Source organism: Chiloscyllium plagiosum, chromosome 2, assembly GCF_004010195.1.
Source record: "Chiloscyllium plagiosum isolate BGI_BamShark_2017 chromosome 2, ASM401019v2, whole genome shotgun sequence".
NCBI lineage: Eukaryota > Metazoa > Chordata > Chondrichthyes > Orectolobiformes > Hemiscylliidae > Chiloscyllium > Chiloscyllium plagiosum.
Window position 1 is genome coordinate 73,611,382 of NC_057711.1, and position 13,376 is coordinate 73,624,757.

Genomic DNA, 13,376 nt, shown 5'->3' on the forward strand with positions numbered 1-13,376 from the left:
ATGATAGAATCATTGGGTGAATCCCTAGTGGTGAAGAGAAGATCTGGCCCTTTATCCCAAACTTGTAAGTACTCAGAGCAGTACGCCTTGATTGTTGTTTTTAGGATCTGGTGGTGCTGCTCTAGTGCCCCCACAACAGAGGGAGATATGCTGAAGACTTCCACTGGATCACACTCAGTTTACCCATAACTTCCTGGAATACTTTGGGCAGGGAATTTGAGCACTGATCTGACTGGATTTTAGTCGACAAGGTATACATAGAAATGAGATAGTCAGTACTCCTTAGCAAGGTTCTGAACTTGCTGCTTAACCCTGAAGGGGAAGATCTGGAATTTGTTTCTTGACTTAAAGATTTTGATTTTTTTTCCCCATTTTTGCCATTTTTCTCATCATTGCCCATGTCACTCAATGGAGCATAAAATTCTGGTCACAATTTCTGTTTAAGTCTTGAAGAAATTCTTATAATTAGTGCAAATAGAACATTTGATCTCCAGTTTGCTCAAAATATAAGCTTTGTCTTAACTTATGCAAGGGAAGATGTGTCCAAACTTATGGAGTAAACAATTGTTATTGATAGCTGAGAGGTTTACTGGAGTCTGAGAAATGTAACCGCATTAGATTCATTTTCACTTTCTCATAGGAGTTTGTACGGCTCACTGTTTCTGATACATTGACTACAGTCATAACTATACTGATTGGAGATTTCCTTCGTGCTGTTTTTGTCAGATTTGTTAATTACTGCTGGTGTTGGGACCTTGAATATGGATTTGTGAGTACTAACTAATTATGGGCATTATATTCAAATACACATATAATTACTGTTTATGATGAATATAAACAGCTGTAATTTGTAATAACTGCTTGGAATAAATCATTGAACAAAAACTATTATTTTGTCTAGCCATCCTATGCAGAATTTGATATCAGTGGGAATGTTCTGGGTCTGATCTTCAATCAAGGAATGATATGGTGGGTGAAGCATAAAGGTAACACTCACATTGTTTTCAGAGACATTAATATGATTATTATCGGCATGCTTCATATGCCCTCCCCCATGAGGATGCTGGAAACCAAATCCTGTATACAACAGCTTTAATTTTTATGTATGAAGAGGGATGAGAGATTCAGTGATATCTACCTTTCTTAAAAGAGAATACATGAAGACAAATATCTGTCATTCTTCCAATTCAATATCTTCATCATTAATGTAGTGAATGATGTTAGAAAGAAGTCCCTCAGAACGTTTATTCTGGGATTTTCTGAAAGAAATGTGATGCTCTTTTTTGTAGATAATGCCCTGCTGTTGGCAGAATCACTTGGGACTTAATAGGTAGCTTTCCAACTTGGAGTTGTGAGCAAGGAGCCTGATCAGTTAGAATATCATGATGGATCTACAGTGAGTCATAGAGGTTTTTCAGGTTGGAAAGCGACCCTTCAGGCCATCATGTATGCACTGGCTACCAAACATCCATCTACTTTAATCCAACTTGCAAGCACTTTATCTGTAGCCTTGTAATATTTATCTTTTCAAATGTTCATCTAAATAATTCTGAAATATCTTAAAGGTCTAGGTAGTAAGTTCCAGATACCCACAACACTCTGGGTAATTTTTTTCCCTCAAATCCCCTCCAAACCTTTTGCTCCTTATCTTAAAATTGCTGTTGACCTTTCTAATAAGGGGAAACGTTTATCCCTACTCAACCTGTCTGGACTGCCAATCAATAGAAATATCTTTCCTGTGTTTACCCTGTCTGGTTCTGTTGCAATTTTATAGGTTTCTATGAGATCGCACCTCATTCTTCTAAACCCAAGTTAATATAGCCCTTACCACTGTAATCTCTCCTCCTACGTCAGTCCTTCTATCACAGGAAACGGTCTGGTAAATTTTCTTTGCATCTTCTTCCATAGCCAGAACATCTTTCCTCAGATAAGGAGACCAAAACTGCACACAGCACTTCAGGCGAGGTCTCACCAAGGCCCTGTACAATTGCGGCAAGATATCCCTGCTGTTGTGCTCAAATGTTTTCACCATGAAATCCAACATATCATTTGCTTTTTTCAAGCCTGATGCACCTATGCAATTACTTTCAGCGATTGGTGTACAAGGACACCGAAGTTTCCACTGCACCGCCCCCTTTCCTTTTCTATTGTCATTCAGTCTTCCTGTTCTTGCTACCAAAGTATAGAAAGTACTGAAGTTAGAAGCTTCCTCACAGTACTGCCAGGGAAATAATGAAAACGTATCTCAGAGTTATTTTAGACGGCAGAAAAACTTTGAAATACATTTTTAAAAAAACAGATAATCATATTTCATTAGAACTTTTGTTTGTAGTATTTCTTGATTTGACCAAATAAATCCATCCCTAAAAAACATTAATGTAACAGTATTTGCATAGTAGAAATTTCCTACTGAGTTTAGAATTATAAGATCATGACTAAAAAATTTTATGATATCTGTGATATAGGAAGTTAAGCAATAATTTATTTTATTGTTCCCTTAGGATGGGTGCCTTTTACGCTCCATGCCTTCCAGCTATCAATGTCCTACGTCTCCTGGCTTCCATGTATCTACAGTGCTGGGCCGTCATGTGCACCAATGTTCCACATGAACGTGTGTTCAAGGCTTCAAGATCAAATAACTTCTACATGGCCATGCTGCTGATCATCTTGTTCCTGTCAACATTGCCTGCAGTTTATACCATTGTTTCAATACCACCATCCTTTGATTGTGGGCCATTTAGGTGAATAACATTGCTTAGAAATTGACCAATAATTTACCTAACCATATTTTCACTTGTCATCCACACACGTGCATTTTCCAGCCATTGGATAACAATCAGGTGAAGAGCTTTTGACAAAGTTTTCAGTCAGTATTCCTCCCAATCTGAAGGGACCCCTATTGTTCTCTGGCAGAGATTGACGCACTCAGAATAAGGCCTAGGACCTTTTGGTCTAAGTTACACACTTGAAAAAATATTCTTGGAATTATTATGGAGAGATCAGCAGAATTCCCAGAAGAACTGGGCAAATGGTTAAAAAGTGCATTTTACACACCGTTTGCTTAAAAGCTTTGTGAGACATGGCAGGAGATCAGAAGAATGCATTGCAAATTCAGGCTAATTTTTATTACAAAATGGACCATCAAATGATTTTTAAATTATATCAATTTATACCATTGAGGCAAAGCAAACATCAAGGCAAGTATAAACCAAATATAATTCCTAAATGATATTAATTCCTATTTTACAGTGGGAAAGATAGAATGTTTGATGTTATTCAAGAAACACTGGACAATGACTTTCCAGCATGGTTTGGGAAAGTTTTCACTGCTGCAACAAATCCTGGTTTGATTCTGTCTTTCATTTTACTTATGGGGTAAGTATTTGGGTTTAAACTTTATTTACAATTTCTGTGTTTTTAAAGCATTGGTACCTGTTGTCATTTGGATTTTGTTATCTTTCGTTATTAGTAAATCTCTTAAAATATTTCTAAAATTTTATATTTGCAACTTCTAAAACCTGTTTCAATAAAAATAATGTTGTAGAACTCTTAAAGGAGGGTTCCGAATTAGCTTTGCTGCTAAGAGAGCAATTCATGAGTGAAAGAGACCTCAGGCTCCAGATTTTAGCTCTTGTTTGTGGTGAATTAGATGACCCTGAGTGGCTGGCAGTAGGGAAGCTAATTTTGACCTCAATGTCCTTGGTTATGGAAGTAAATATGTATTCAATCATTAGTCCTATGTCCCTGCTGAAGGTTCACATAGAATGTGGATAGTATAGGTTTCATCTGTGTGGTCAACTATTAATGAATAATTTGCTGACATTGCTGAAGCTCCTAGATAACTTATTGACTCAGCCAAGATATCACAGACAATGAATAGCCAAAGTCAGGTAGATCTTCAACAGATCAGGAGGTGAAAGAAATAAGCAGAAACAATGAAATTCAAAAGGACGCCATTCAAATAAAATCATTGATATGACTGTCTCATTTAATTCCATGCATGTTCACTTGGGAGTAATTATTTATAAGGAAAGCCATGATGTATCATTGGTTTTGAATCAGATCACTGAAATAGCTTCATGAGGCAACTGTGGTGAAAAGTATGAGTAGATTTGATAAATATGAGGTTCCAGTGTTACTTTTAATAAATCATAAAGACTCATGGGTCAATTTGAATATCTACATTTGTAATATCCCTCTTGACCAGTACAGATCTTGATGAGGCTACGTACTTATATAATCCACTGAGTATTCATCTGAGATGCAAACTCCCATGGTTAGATTAAGGAAATCAATTATCTTGTACATTTTTAAGAAAAAGAGATATGTAGTCGTATCTTTTTGACATGCACTAATCAGAATGTCAAAATTGAAAGGGTGCAACAATTAATGCTACATGAGAAAAGAGTGCTGGTTAGTTAGTTATTCAGCTCTGATTGGTCAAGATGTTGCCACGGAGAATGTATTAGGAAACTATTGTGCAGTATGTTTTTGTTTAATTCAACAAAGATGTGATGCCAGAACAAATTTATTTTATATGCAAAGGAAAAGTGCTTGCATATGACTACATTTAGCTTCACACAAGAATAAATGCAAGCCCAAGTGCTAATCTTAAGTTGGTTGTTAGTATTATTCTGAGACCCAACAGCCAATGCAATTTAAGATTTTCAGTTGGGCTCACAATGTAGCTCAATTATGCCTGCTAAAGCTCTATATATTCATTTGTGCTCTGCATGCAAAAGGAATTTATTGAGGTATTATGCCTTTTTTGAATTAATCATAAGCCAGGAGGACAATATCCTTGCTGAAGATTCATATGTTTGGAGTGAGGACAGTATAGGACTCATTTTCCATGGCAACAACTCAATTAACCAACTTGCCAATAAATTATGATTTGCCAATAAATTAGTACATTTTTCTCATGCAGTGTAAATTGTTGTTCCTTTTGAAATTTGGCATTCTTGCACCTATCCTGACGTGGGAACAAAAGGCTTTGACAATACGTCTAGTTTTTTCAACAATAGTCAAGCCCTCTGATATCAAGTAATTCTGTGATGTAAATTTTTTTTGCAGTTTGGCTATCTATTACCTTCAGGCAACCTCTGAATCATATAAGGCTGCAAACTTGGAATTAAAGAAGAAACTACAAAATGTAGGTATTCCATCTAACAAAGGAACAGTGACCCCACCACCTAAATTTTATTAAAAAGTTTAAAAAATACCAGCATGTTCAAGTTTTCCATTGTCACTACAATTTGTCATCACACCATGTAGTGATAGACTGAGAGAAGACACTTTTGTATGAATTTTAAAATTAGATTCTATTAGAGTCATAGAGATGTACAGAATGGAAACAGACCCTTCGGCCCAACACGTCCATGCAGATCAGCTATCTCAACCTAATCTAGTCCCACTTACCAGCACCTGATCCATATCCCTCCAAGCCCTTCTTATTCATATATCCATCCAGATGCCTTTTAAATGTTGCAATTATACCAGCCTCCACCACTTCCTCTGGCAGCTCATTCCATACACGCACTACCCTCTGCATGAAAATGTTGCCCCTTAGGTCTTTTTAATATATTTCTCCTCTCACCCTAAACCTACACCCTCTAGTTCTGGACTTCCTCACCTCAGGGGAAAGACCTTGTCTATTTACCCTATCCAAGACCTTCATGATTTTATGATCCTCTATAAGATCAACCTTCAGCCTTCGACACTCCAGGAAAAACAACCCCAGCCTATTCAGCTTCTCCCCATAGCTCAAATCCTCCAACCATGGCAACATCCTTGTAAATCGTTTCTGAACTCCTTCAAGTTTCACAACATCTTTCCGATAGGAAGGACTCCAGAATTGCACGCAATATTCCAACAGTGGCCTAACCAATGTCCTGTACAGCCGCAACATGACCTCTCAACCCCTGTACTCAATACTCTGACCAATAAAGGAAACCATACCAAATGCCTTTTTCACAATCCTATCTACTTGCAACTCTACTTTCAAGGAGCTATGAACCTGCACTCCAAGGTCTCTTTGTTCGGCAACACTCCCTAGGACCTTACCATTAAATGTATAAGTCCTGCTAAAATTTGCTTTCCCAAAATGCAACACCTCTCAATTATCTACATTAAATTCGATCTGCCACTCCTTAGCCCATTGTCCCATCTGATCAAGATCCCTTGCTAGATACATTACAAAATTTCTGCTTGAGTAGCAAGAATGGGAAGACAGATTGTTACCTGAATGGTGATAGATTGGGAAAGGGTGAGGTGCAAGGAGACCTGGGTGCCCTTATACAACTGTCACTGAAAGTAAGCATTCAGGTGCAGCTGACATTGAAGAAGGCAAATGATGTGTTGGCCTACATCGAGAAAGGATTTACGTATAGGAGCAGGGATGTCTTGTTTCAATTGTCCAGGGTCTTGGTGAGAATCTGGAGCATAATATGTTGTTTTAGTCTTCTTGTCTGAGGAAGGATGTTTTGACTATAGAGGGGATGCAATGAAGGTTTACTAGACTGATTTCTGGGAGAAAGTGAGGACCCTGTAAGTGTCTTTCAAGGATGCCCACCTTGAAGAAGATCTCCTCCTTGCTTCACAAGGACAATCGATGTTTCAGGCATGTGCCTTTCATCAGGAATGAGCCTGATTTCTGGGATGGTAGGACTGGCTTATGAAGAGAAACATAGATTGGCTATGTCTGCATTAACTGTTGGATAAAGCCACTCTCAGGTGAGATCAAGGCTGGCAGTTATATTGACTGTGTGCCCTGTTATCTCCCATCAAAGGTTTTGTTGAGGTCTGTTGTTTCCTTCTGAAGTTAATTGGCTTTCCAATGGTTAGAGTATGTGTGATTGGATTTCAATTGAGGTTGAATGTCCATTATCTCTGTAGGCTCCATACTGTCTGGACTTATCTCTCCACCCTTCAGGCTCTCTGCCTGTATTCTTGGTGAAGGGCTTTTGCCTGAAACATTGATTCTACTGCTCGTCGGATGCTGCCTGAACTGCTGTGCTCTTCCAGCACCACTAATCCAGACTCTGGTTTCCAGCATCTGCAGTCATTGTTTTTACCTCTATACTGTCTGTGCTGAGTAGCCTGAGGTGTAAAAACTGTCTTGGGGGGGGGGTTATAATCTGTCAGTTTGGGTTGATTGTCCTTTTAGGGAGGAGGTGTAACTTGGAATACCAGGCTGAAGAATGGTTCTAGGCAGCTATCTCCATTCTGTGAGTTGTGTTTGTGTATTCTATACCTTTTACCTTTTAAATGTTTTGAAATGTCCCAGGTTTTCTCCAGTGTTTTACATATTGGGAATTTTTACTTGATCCTACACGTCTTCATTTCAGCAGCTGTAAGAAGGATTTTAAATCTATATGAAAATTTCAATTTAGAACAGAGCAGTTAAATCTAATATAGTCTCAACTGTTTTCGGTGAGAGAAAAGGTCAAATATTCCTCAAACATAAATAACAATGTGTAAGGATATGGTTAAAATGTATGAGAATGGCATTACTTCAAAGTGCTCATTTGATGTGGACATGATGGCTGAATTAGAGACAAAAAAAGCTGAAGAAGCTAGAATCCAAAGCAGATAAACAGGGGGCTGGAAAAATACAGCAAGTCAGGCAGCATCAGAAGGCGGAGAAGATCATAGAGTCCCTACAGTGTGGAAACAGGCTCTTAGGCTCAACAAATCTCCTCCGAAGAGTAACCCATCCAAACCCATTCCCTTACCCTACTACTCTACATTTACCCCTGACTAATGCACCTGACCCACACATCCCTGAACACTATGGGCAATTTAGCATGGTCAATTCACCTGACCTGCACATCTTCGGATTGTGTAATGAAACCGGAGCACCTGGAGGAAACCCACGCAGACATGGGGAGAATGTGCAAACTCCACACAGACAGTCGCCCGAGGCTGGGATCAAACCTGGGTCCCTGGTGCTGTGAGGCAGCAGTGCTAACCATGTGCCATTTTGGGTATAATTCTTCTTCAGGACTGATGGGCAGAATGGCCTTCTTTGCATTAACACTTCTGTGATTTGATAGTGAACAAGCTGCCTCTTTTATAATACTTAGTAGAATGCAAATTGAATATCATTTGCCCCCTCTTTAATCACACTGGACAGATAATTAATTCATTTTTGTTGAAATTATTGGTAGCAAAGTGATGAAAATAAAAAGAGAAACAAAAAGAATGCCAAAGCTGCAGCAAATCAGATGGAAGAACTACAGAATTCCATGCAGAAAGGTAAGGAAAAGGAATCTAGGTGAGCAGTAAAAAGAGAATTGATGTTTCGGGCATAAGCCCTTCTTCAGGACATGGAGATAGGCCCTTTCCTGAAGAAGGGCTTATGCCCGAAACGTCGATTCTCCTGTTCCTTTGATGCTGCCTGACCTGCTGCGCTTTTCCAGCAACACATTTTTAAGTTCTGATCACCAGCATCTGCAGTCCTCACTTTCTCCGAGCAGTAAAAAGATGCTAGTTATTAACTTGCTCTCCATGGTTTTGCACAGATACATGCCTTATTCCCTTACTTATGTACAGAAAAAAAAGTCTTTTTATTCTGTCAACCGAGAAATTATAAACTATATCACACTGAAGGAAACCATTGAAGTTATAATTCTGTTTGCTCTTTGAAAGAGCTATCCAACTACACTAGCCCTATACCCCTGCAAGTATTTCCATTTTAAATATTTAATCAATTCCTTTTTAAATATTAAAGTTGAATTTGTTTTCTCCACTCTCAGACAGTAACTTCCAGCATCTTTAAAACTAAATTCTCCTCCAACATAGACAACTGTAGTCAATTTGTCTGACATAAATTTAGAAACTTCTCTCTCTGTGGAATACAGATGATAGAACTTTATTAGTCTCTACAGCTTCTAGTAGAAAGTGAGGACTGCAGATGCTGGAGGTCAGAGTCGAGAATATGGTGCTAGAAAAGCACAGCAGGTCAGGCAGCATCCGAGGAGCAGGAGAATCATCACACAAAACGTCGATTCTCCTGCTCCCCAATGCTGCCTGACCTGCTGTGATTTTCCAGCACCACAATCTCAACTATACAGCTTCTACCTAACAATGAAGGAAGAGAACTAATGAAGACTTTCTTTATGAGGGTTCAACAAAACGAATGTTAGTCTTTACTTTTGAATGATATATAAAAGTTAAATTATTTTAAGTCATTTGGTTTCTTATTTGGTCTTCAAGTACTTGTTAAATTTTCTTTTGAAACAAATACTAAGTCACAAAGCAATAAACTTCCCAAATGTGCATGGTGTTCAGTCCATGTGCAAATGATAAAATTAAGGTAAACATTAGCTTATAAATAAGGATTGACAGATTAATTACATAGAATCTCAACTGTGCAGAAAGAAGCTATTTGGCCTATCAAGTTCACACTGACCCTCAAAAGAACATCACACCCCTACCCTTTAACCCCACATTTACCAAGGCTAATCCACATAACCTACCATCCTTGGGAGGAAACCCACAAGAAGAACGTGCAAACACCACACAATTACCCAAGGCTGGAATTGAGCCCAGGTACCTGGAGCTGTAAGACAGTTGTGCTGACCTCTGTGCCACACCTATTGTGTCATTGTTTGGAGTCCTGGCATAATCCTCTGCACGCATTTGCAGCATTGACATTTATATGTCATTTGTGAACCAATAACAAAGAAAAATAGACATAGAGCAGGCTGATACTCCTATTGATTTGCAATTTTACCTTTTCTGTTTTTGGACAAGAATACCTACATTGGTGTCATGATTCAAGGGCTTGCAAAGTGTTGGTGCTCAATTAATTCCCTTGTGTTAGGTTTTAATCATGTTATGCCGTCTTGTGTTGTGAGTTAAAGAATGACTAACACATTGGGTAGCCCACAGTCGAACCCACAATGCAAAGTTACTAAACGTACAACACAAACTTCACCTGTCATTCAGAGGGTTTTGTCAACCACAGTGTTTGGTTGGAAAACCTAATAAAATTTTTGACATCAAATTATGTTGCCTACCTGTCAGTATTATATGTCTTTAACTTCCCACCTTAACCCTTCAAAGCTATACTAGGTTGTCTGATTATCTCTTTCAAACAGCTAGTCAGGAGGTTCACTCCAGGCTCTCTTCTTGGGGTCAGGTTTTTGAGAATCTCAAATCTTTACCCCCTTATCCCACTTACATGCCTTCCATGCCCTACATACTCCATGTCTTGGCAATATTGCCCAATGCCACTCACACGTATCCACTATAGATACACCTCAGGAGCTACTTAATGGCAATAGGAAGGTTCTTGAAATGTGAACAAAAAAATCAACAATCCAGAAGACCTGTCATTCATACACACCATATTAAATGAAAGATCCAATGAAAAAGAAATTAAATCCACTTCAAGTGTTCATTACATTGCAAAAACAAACAAGCATCTACTCAGCACATCAAAGACAGATAATCCTTTCATGACATTGCAAAACTGATCATCAAAATGTGTACTTGACTGCTGAAATAAATGTTCTTTAAAAATTTTCATAACTTAGCCAAGCATTCATATTAATAGGCTCAGTTATCCAATTATGCCATCATAGCTCCATGCAACCTCTTGAACTAAAATAGCTTTTTTCTAACTTCAAAGCAACTGGTTTATTAAGCAAATAATTTCAGCAGCAGCAAGCCATGTTTATTGGTTTCTCACATTGAACTCAGTTTCCTCTAGGATGCCATGACCCACAGTTATTTACAGAACGGTTCTGACTGCACAAAATGTGTGAGAAACCTGTAATGGGTGAATGTAATGAACAAAAGATCCTCGGACAGAAATGGAGGCAGGAATCCTGAAATCAGGCCCTGTACTTTGTCTTCCAAATCAGCCCAGCTTGGCAAAAATCCAGATCCATATATCTAAGTAGAGATGACCATGAGGTCTGTGGAAGTGCTTTTCAGTTTTACCCCCTGAACATTAACCTGAGAGAGAGGAGACTCACTCACTATAGAGTCGATTCAATGTACATCCCTGATTTCTTTGGACACTGAGATGAAAATTACACTCTGTATATTTGAATATAAATTTATTTGCACTGACATTTACAGCTTATAACTCTGAAAATAAGACTGTAATAATATTTAGCTAATTATAATTACAACAAGATATTCATGCAGAGATACACTTGTTTTAAATGGATGTATTTACCATTGTTATAGGTTTAACTTAATTATATACTTTGTCCAGCCATAAAGTGAAGAAAAGCTTTTAACAGTAATTATAAAAAGTAAACAACCATGAAATTTGCCTTCTTATTTTCCATTCAGTCAATGAAAGAGCAACAGGTGGTGATGTGGATAAAAAAGCAAATGGAGTTAATTCTTCTAATCAGCCTTCTGCTCAGGGTGCCTATCCACCCAATGGAAGAGGAATGAGACTTGCTCCTCCACCACGTGTAGCTGTGACTCGACCACCAAGGCCAAGAGGACCTGGCCAGTTGCCAGGACAACCTCGTTACCCAGGACCACAGCAGTACCATGGAGCTCACCCAAGGATGCCCAGAGGTGGTGCTGCTTATAGATAATGTGAAAAAAAACGACTGGAATCAAACTTACTTTACGTTAAACCTAAGATACCATTAATTTTAAAACATGCTGATGTTTTGAGTGATTCTTTGTGAATAAAGTACCTAAGCCAAGAACAAAGCAATGGTATAATGTAATAAGTTAAAAATCAACAACACCAGGTTATAGGCCAACAGGTTTATTTGGAAGCACTAGCTTTCGGAGCACTGTTCCTTCATCAGGTGATCCCACAACTACCTGATAAAGTAGTGGCGCTCTGAAAACTAGTGCTTTCAAATAAACCTGTTGTACTATAATCTGGTGTTGTGTGATTTTCAACTTTGTCCATCCCAGTCCAACACCGGCGCCTCCAAATCAGTACAATGTAATGAAGCTGTGTATGCACTCACTGCTAAATTAAACTATAACTGAATTCAGTATATATGTTACAGAAATACTTTTTGGTGACTTTTCTAATAACATCTAAGAAGACTTAATATCTCAGGATTTGAAATAAATCATAATTTTCTGACTTGCATGATCCTTTATTGCTTATACCATAAACACTAAACAGGCAGTAAAAAAAAAATTAGTCTAATGCTATGGAATTGCTACAACAGGAAAATACACAAAAATGTCATACTGATAAATAACATACATGCAATAACTGTCTCAGCAATTGTCTCTGTAATGATGGGACTGTAAAACCTTAATCATTCTCTATTTGAGTACTGTGTGCAGTCTTGGTCTCATTGTTGTATGAAAGGTGTTGAATTATTAAATAAGGTATAGATTCACTTGTGTCTAGTATGAGGAAAAATAAAGACTAAGAAAATAAAGGATAAACATAACTGAAGTATTTAATTGAAAAGAGATCAAAAGCTGCTAAGTCTACTGGGAATATTTATTTGCACGGAAATGGGGGTTAACTACCATTTCCCAGACCAGGTAAGGACAGCAGATCTCTTATCTTAAAAGGCTTTAATGAGACAATTGACAACAAAGACCGGTATTTATAAGGCTAATTCAAATTTCTCCACCTGCCCTGGTGAGAATCAAACCCATGTACCCAGAACATTAACCTGAGGTTCTAGATTAATAGTTCAATGATATTACCCCTACACCACCTGGTGAATTGATCATCAGTCATGAGTTTGGTTGATCACATAGATTTTGTTGTCTTTTGCAATTCTTCTTCTCCTGGGTTTCTTTGGAACTTGCACAACTGCAGTAGGCACCTCCGTATTGAATAAAGCACAATGTGTCCCTACCCAATTGCTCCCTCAACTGGACAATAACATCATACCAGCGTTGTTCATTTTCTCTAAGCTCAGAAATGGTCTTTGAGATATAAAGATCCATGATACCATTGCTAAGATGCATGAACTGGACGTTGCAGTCCCTCGGTGTGTGGTACTGCAACATACTCGACCTTGAAGTTATGATGATGAAGATGATCTGACTATTTGTAGGTGCGCAGGTGTTGATGAGCAAAGCCTGATGTAATTGCCAATATAGTCAGTGCATGATGATTGATGAGAAGAGGGAATTTTCCATCAGATAGATACATATACCAATGTTCACAAGCGTGGAAGAAGTGCTTCCTGCTCTCCAGTGGACTATTTGCATTCAGTTTCTGACAATACCCATGACATGGAAGTGAAGGATCATTCAGTTCCTACAATGTTCTATGAAAGTATAGTTCTAATGGCATTTTGGCATCCATGAAATGAATGAAGATTAATGGTGATGCTATTTTCACCTTTTATATATAAACTGTTGTTGGCTACACAATTGTCCATTCCCATTTTGCATTATTTTGCAGGAGC

The 13,376-nt window shown here is 38.2% G+C and overlaps 1 protein-coding gene across 1 annotated transcript in view; it reads left to right on the plus strand.

Annotated features, from left to right (window-relative positions):
- tmc1 (transmembrane channel-like 1) overlaps nt 1-11,567 on the plus strand; it is an 88,001-nt gene extending 76,434 nt beyond the window's left edge. The window contains exons 14-20 of the mRNA XM_043704985.1: nt 641-769; nt 902-969; nt 2,502-2,741; nt 3,250-3,375; nt 5,074-5,152; nt 8,169-8,256; nt 11,311-11,567. Coding sequence (XP_043560920.1) covers nt 641-769; nt 902-969; nt 2,502-2,741; nt 3,250-3,375; nt 5,074-5,152; nt 8,169-8,256; nt 11,311-11,567 — 987 coding nt within the window. The remainder of the gene's footprint in view (nt 1-640; nt 770-901; nt 970-2,501; nt 2,742-3,249; nt 3,376-5,073; nt 5,153-8,168; nt 8,257-11,310) is intronic.
- The last annotated feature ends 1,809 nt before the right edge of the window (nt 11,568-13,376 follow it).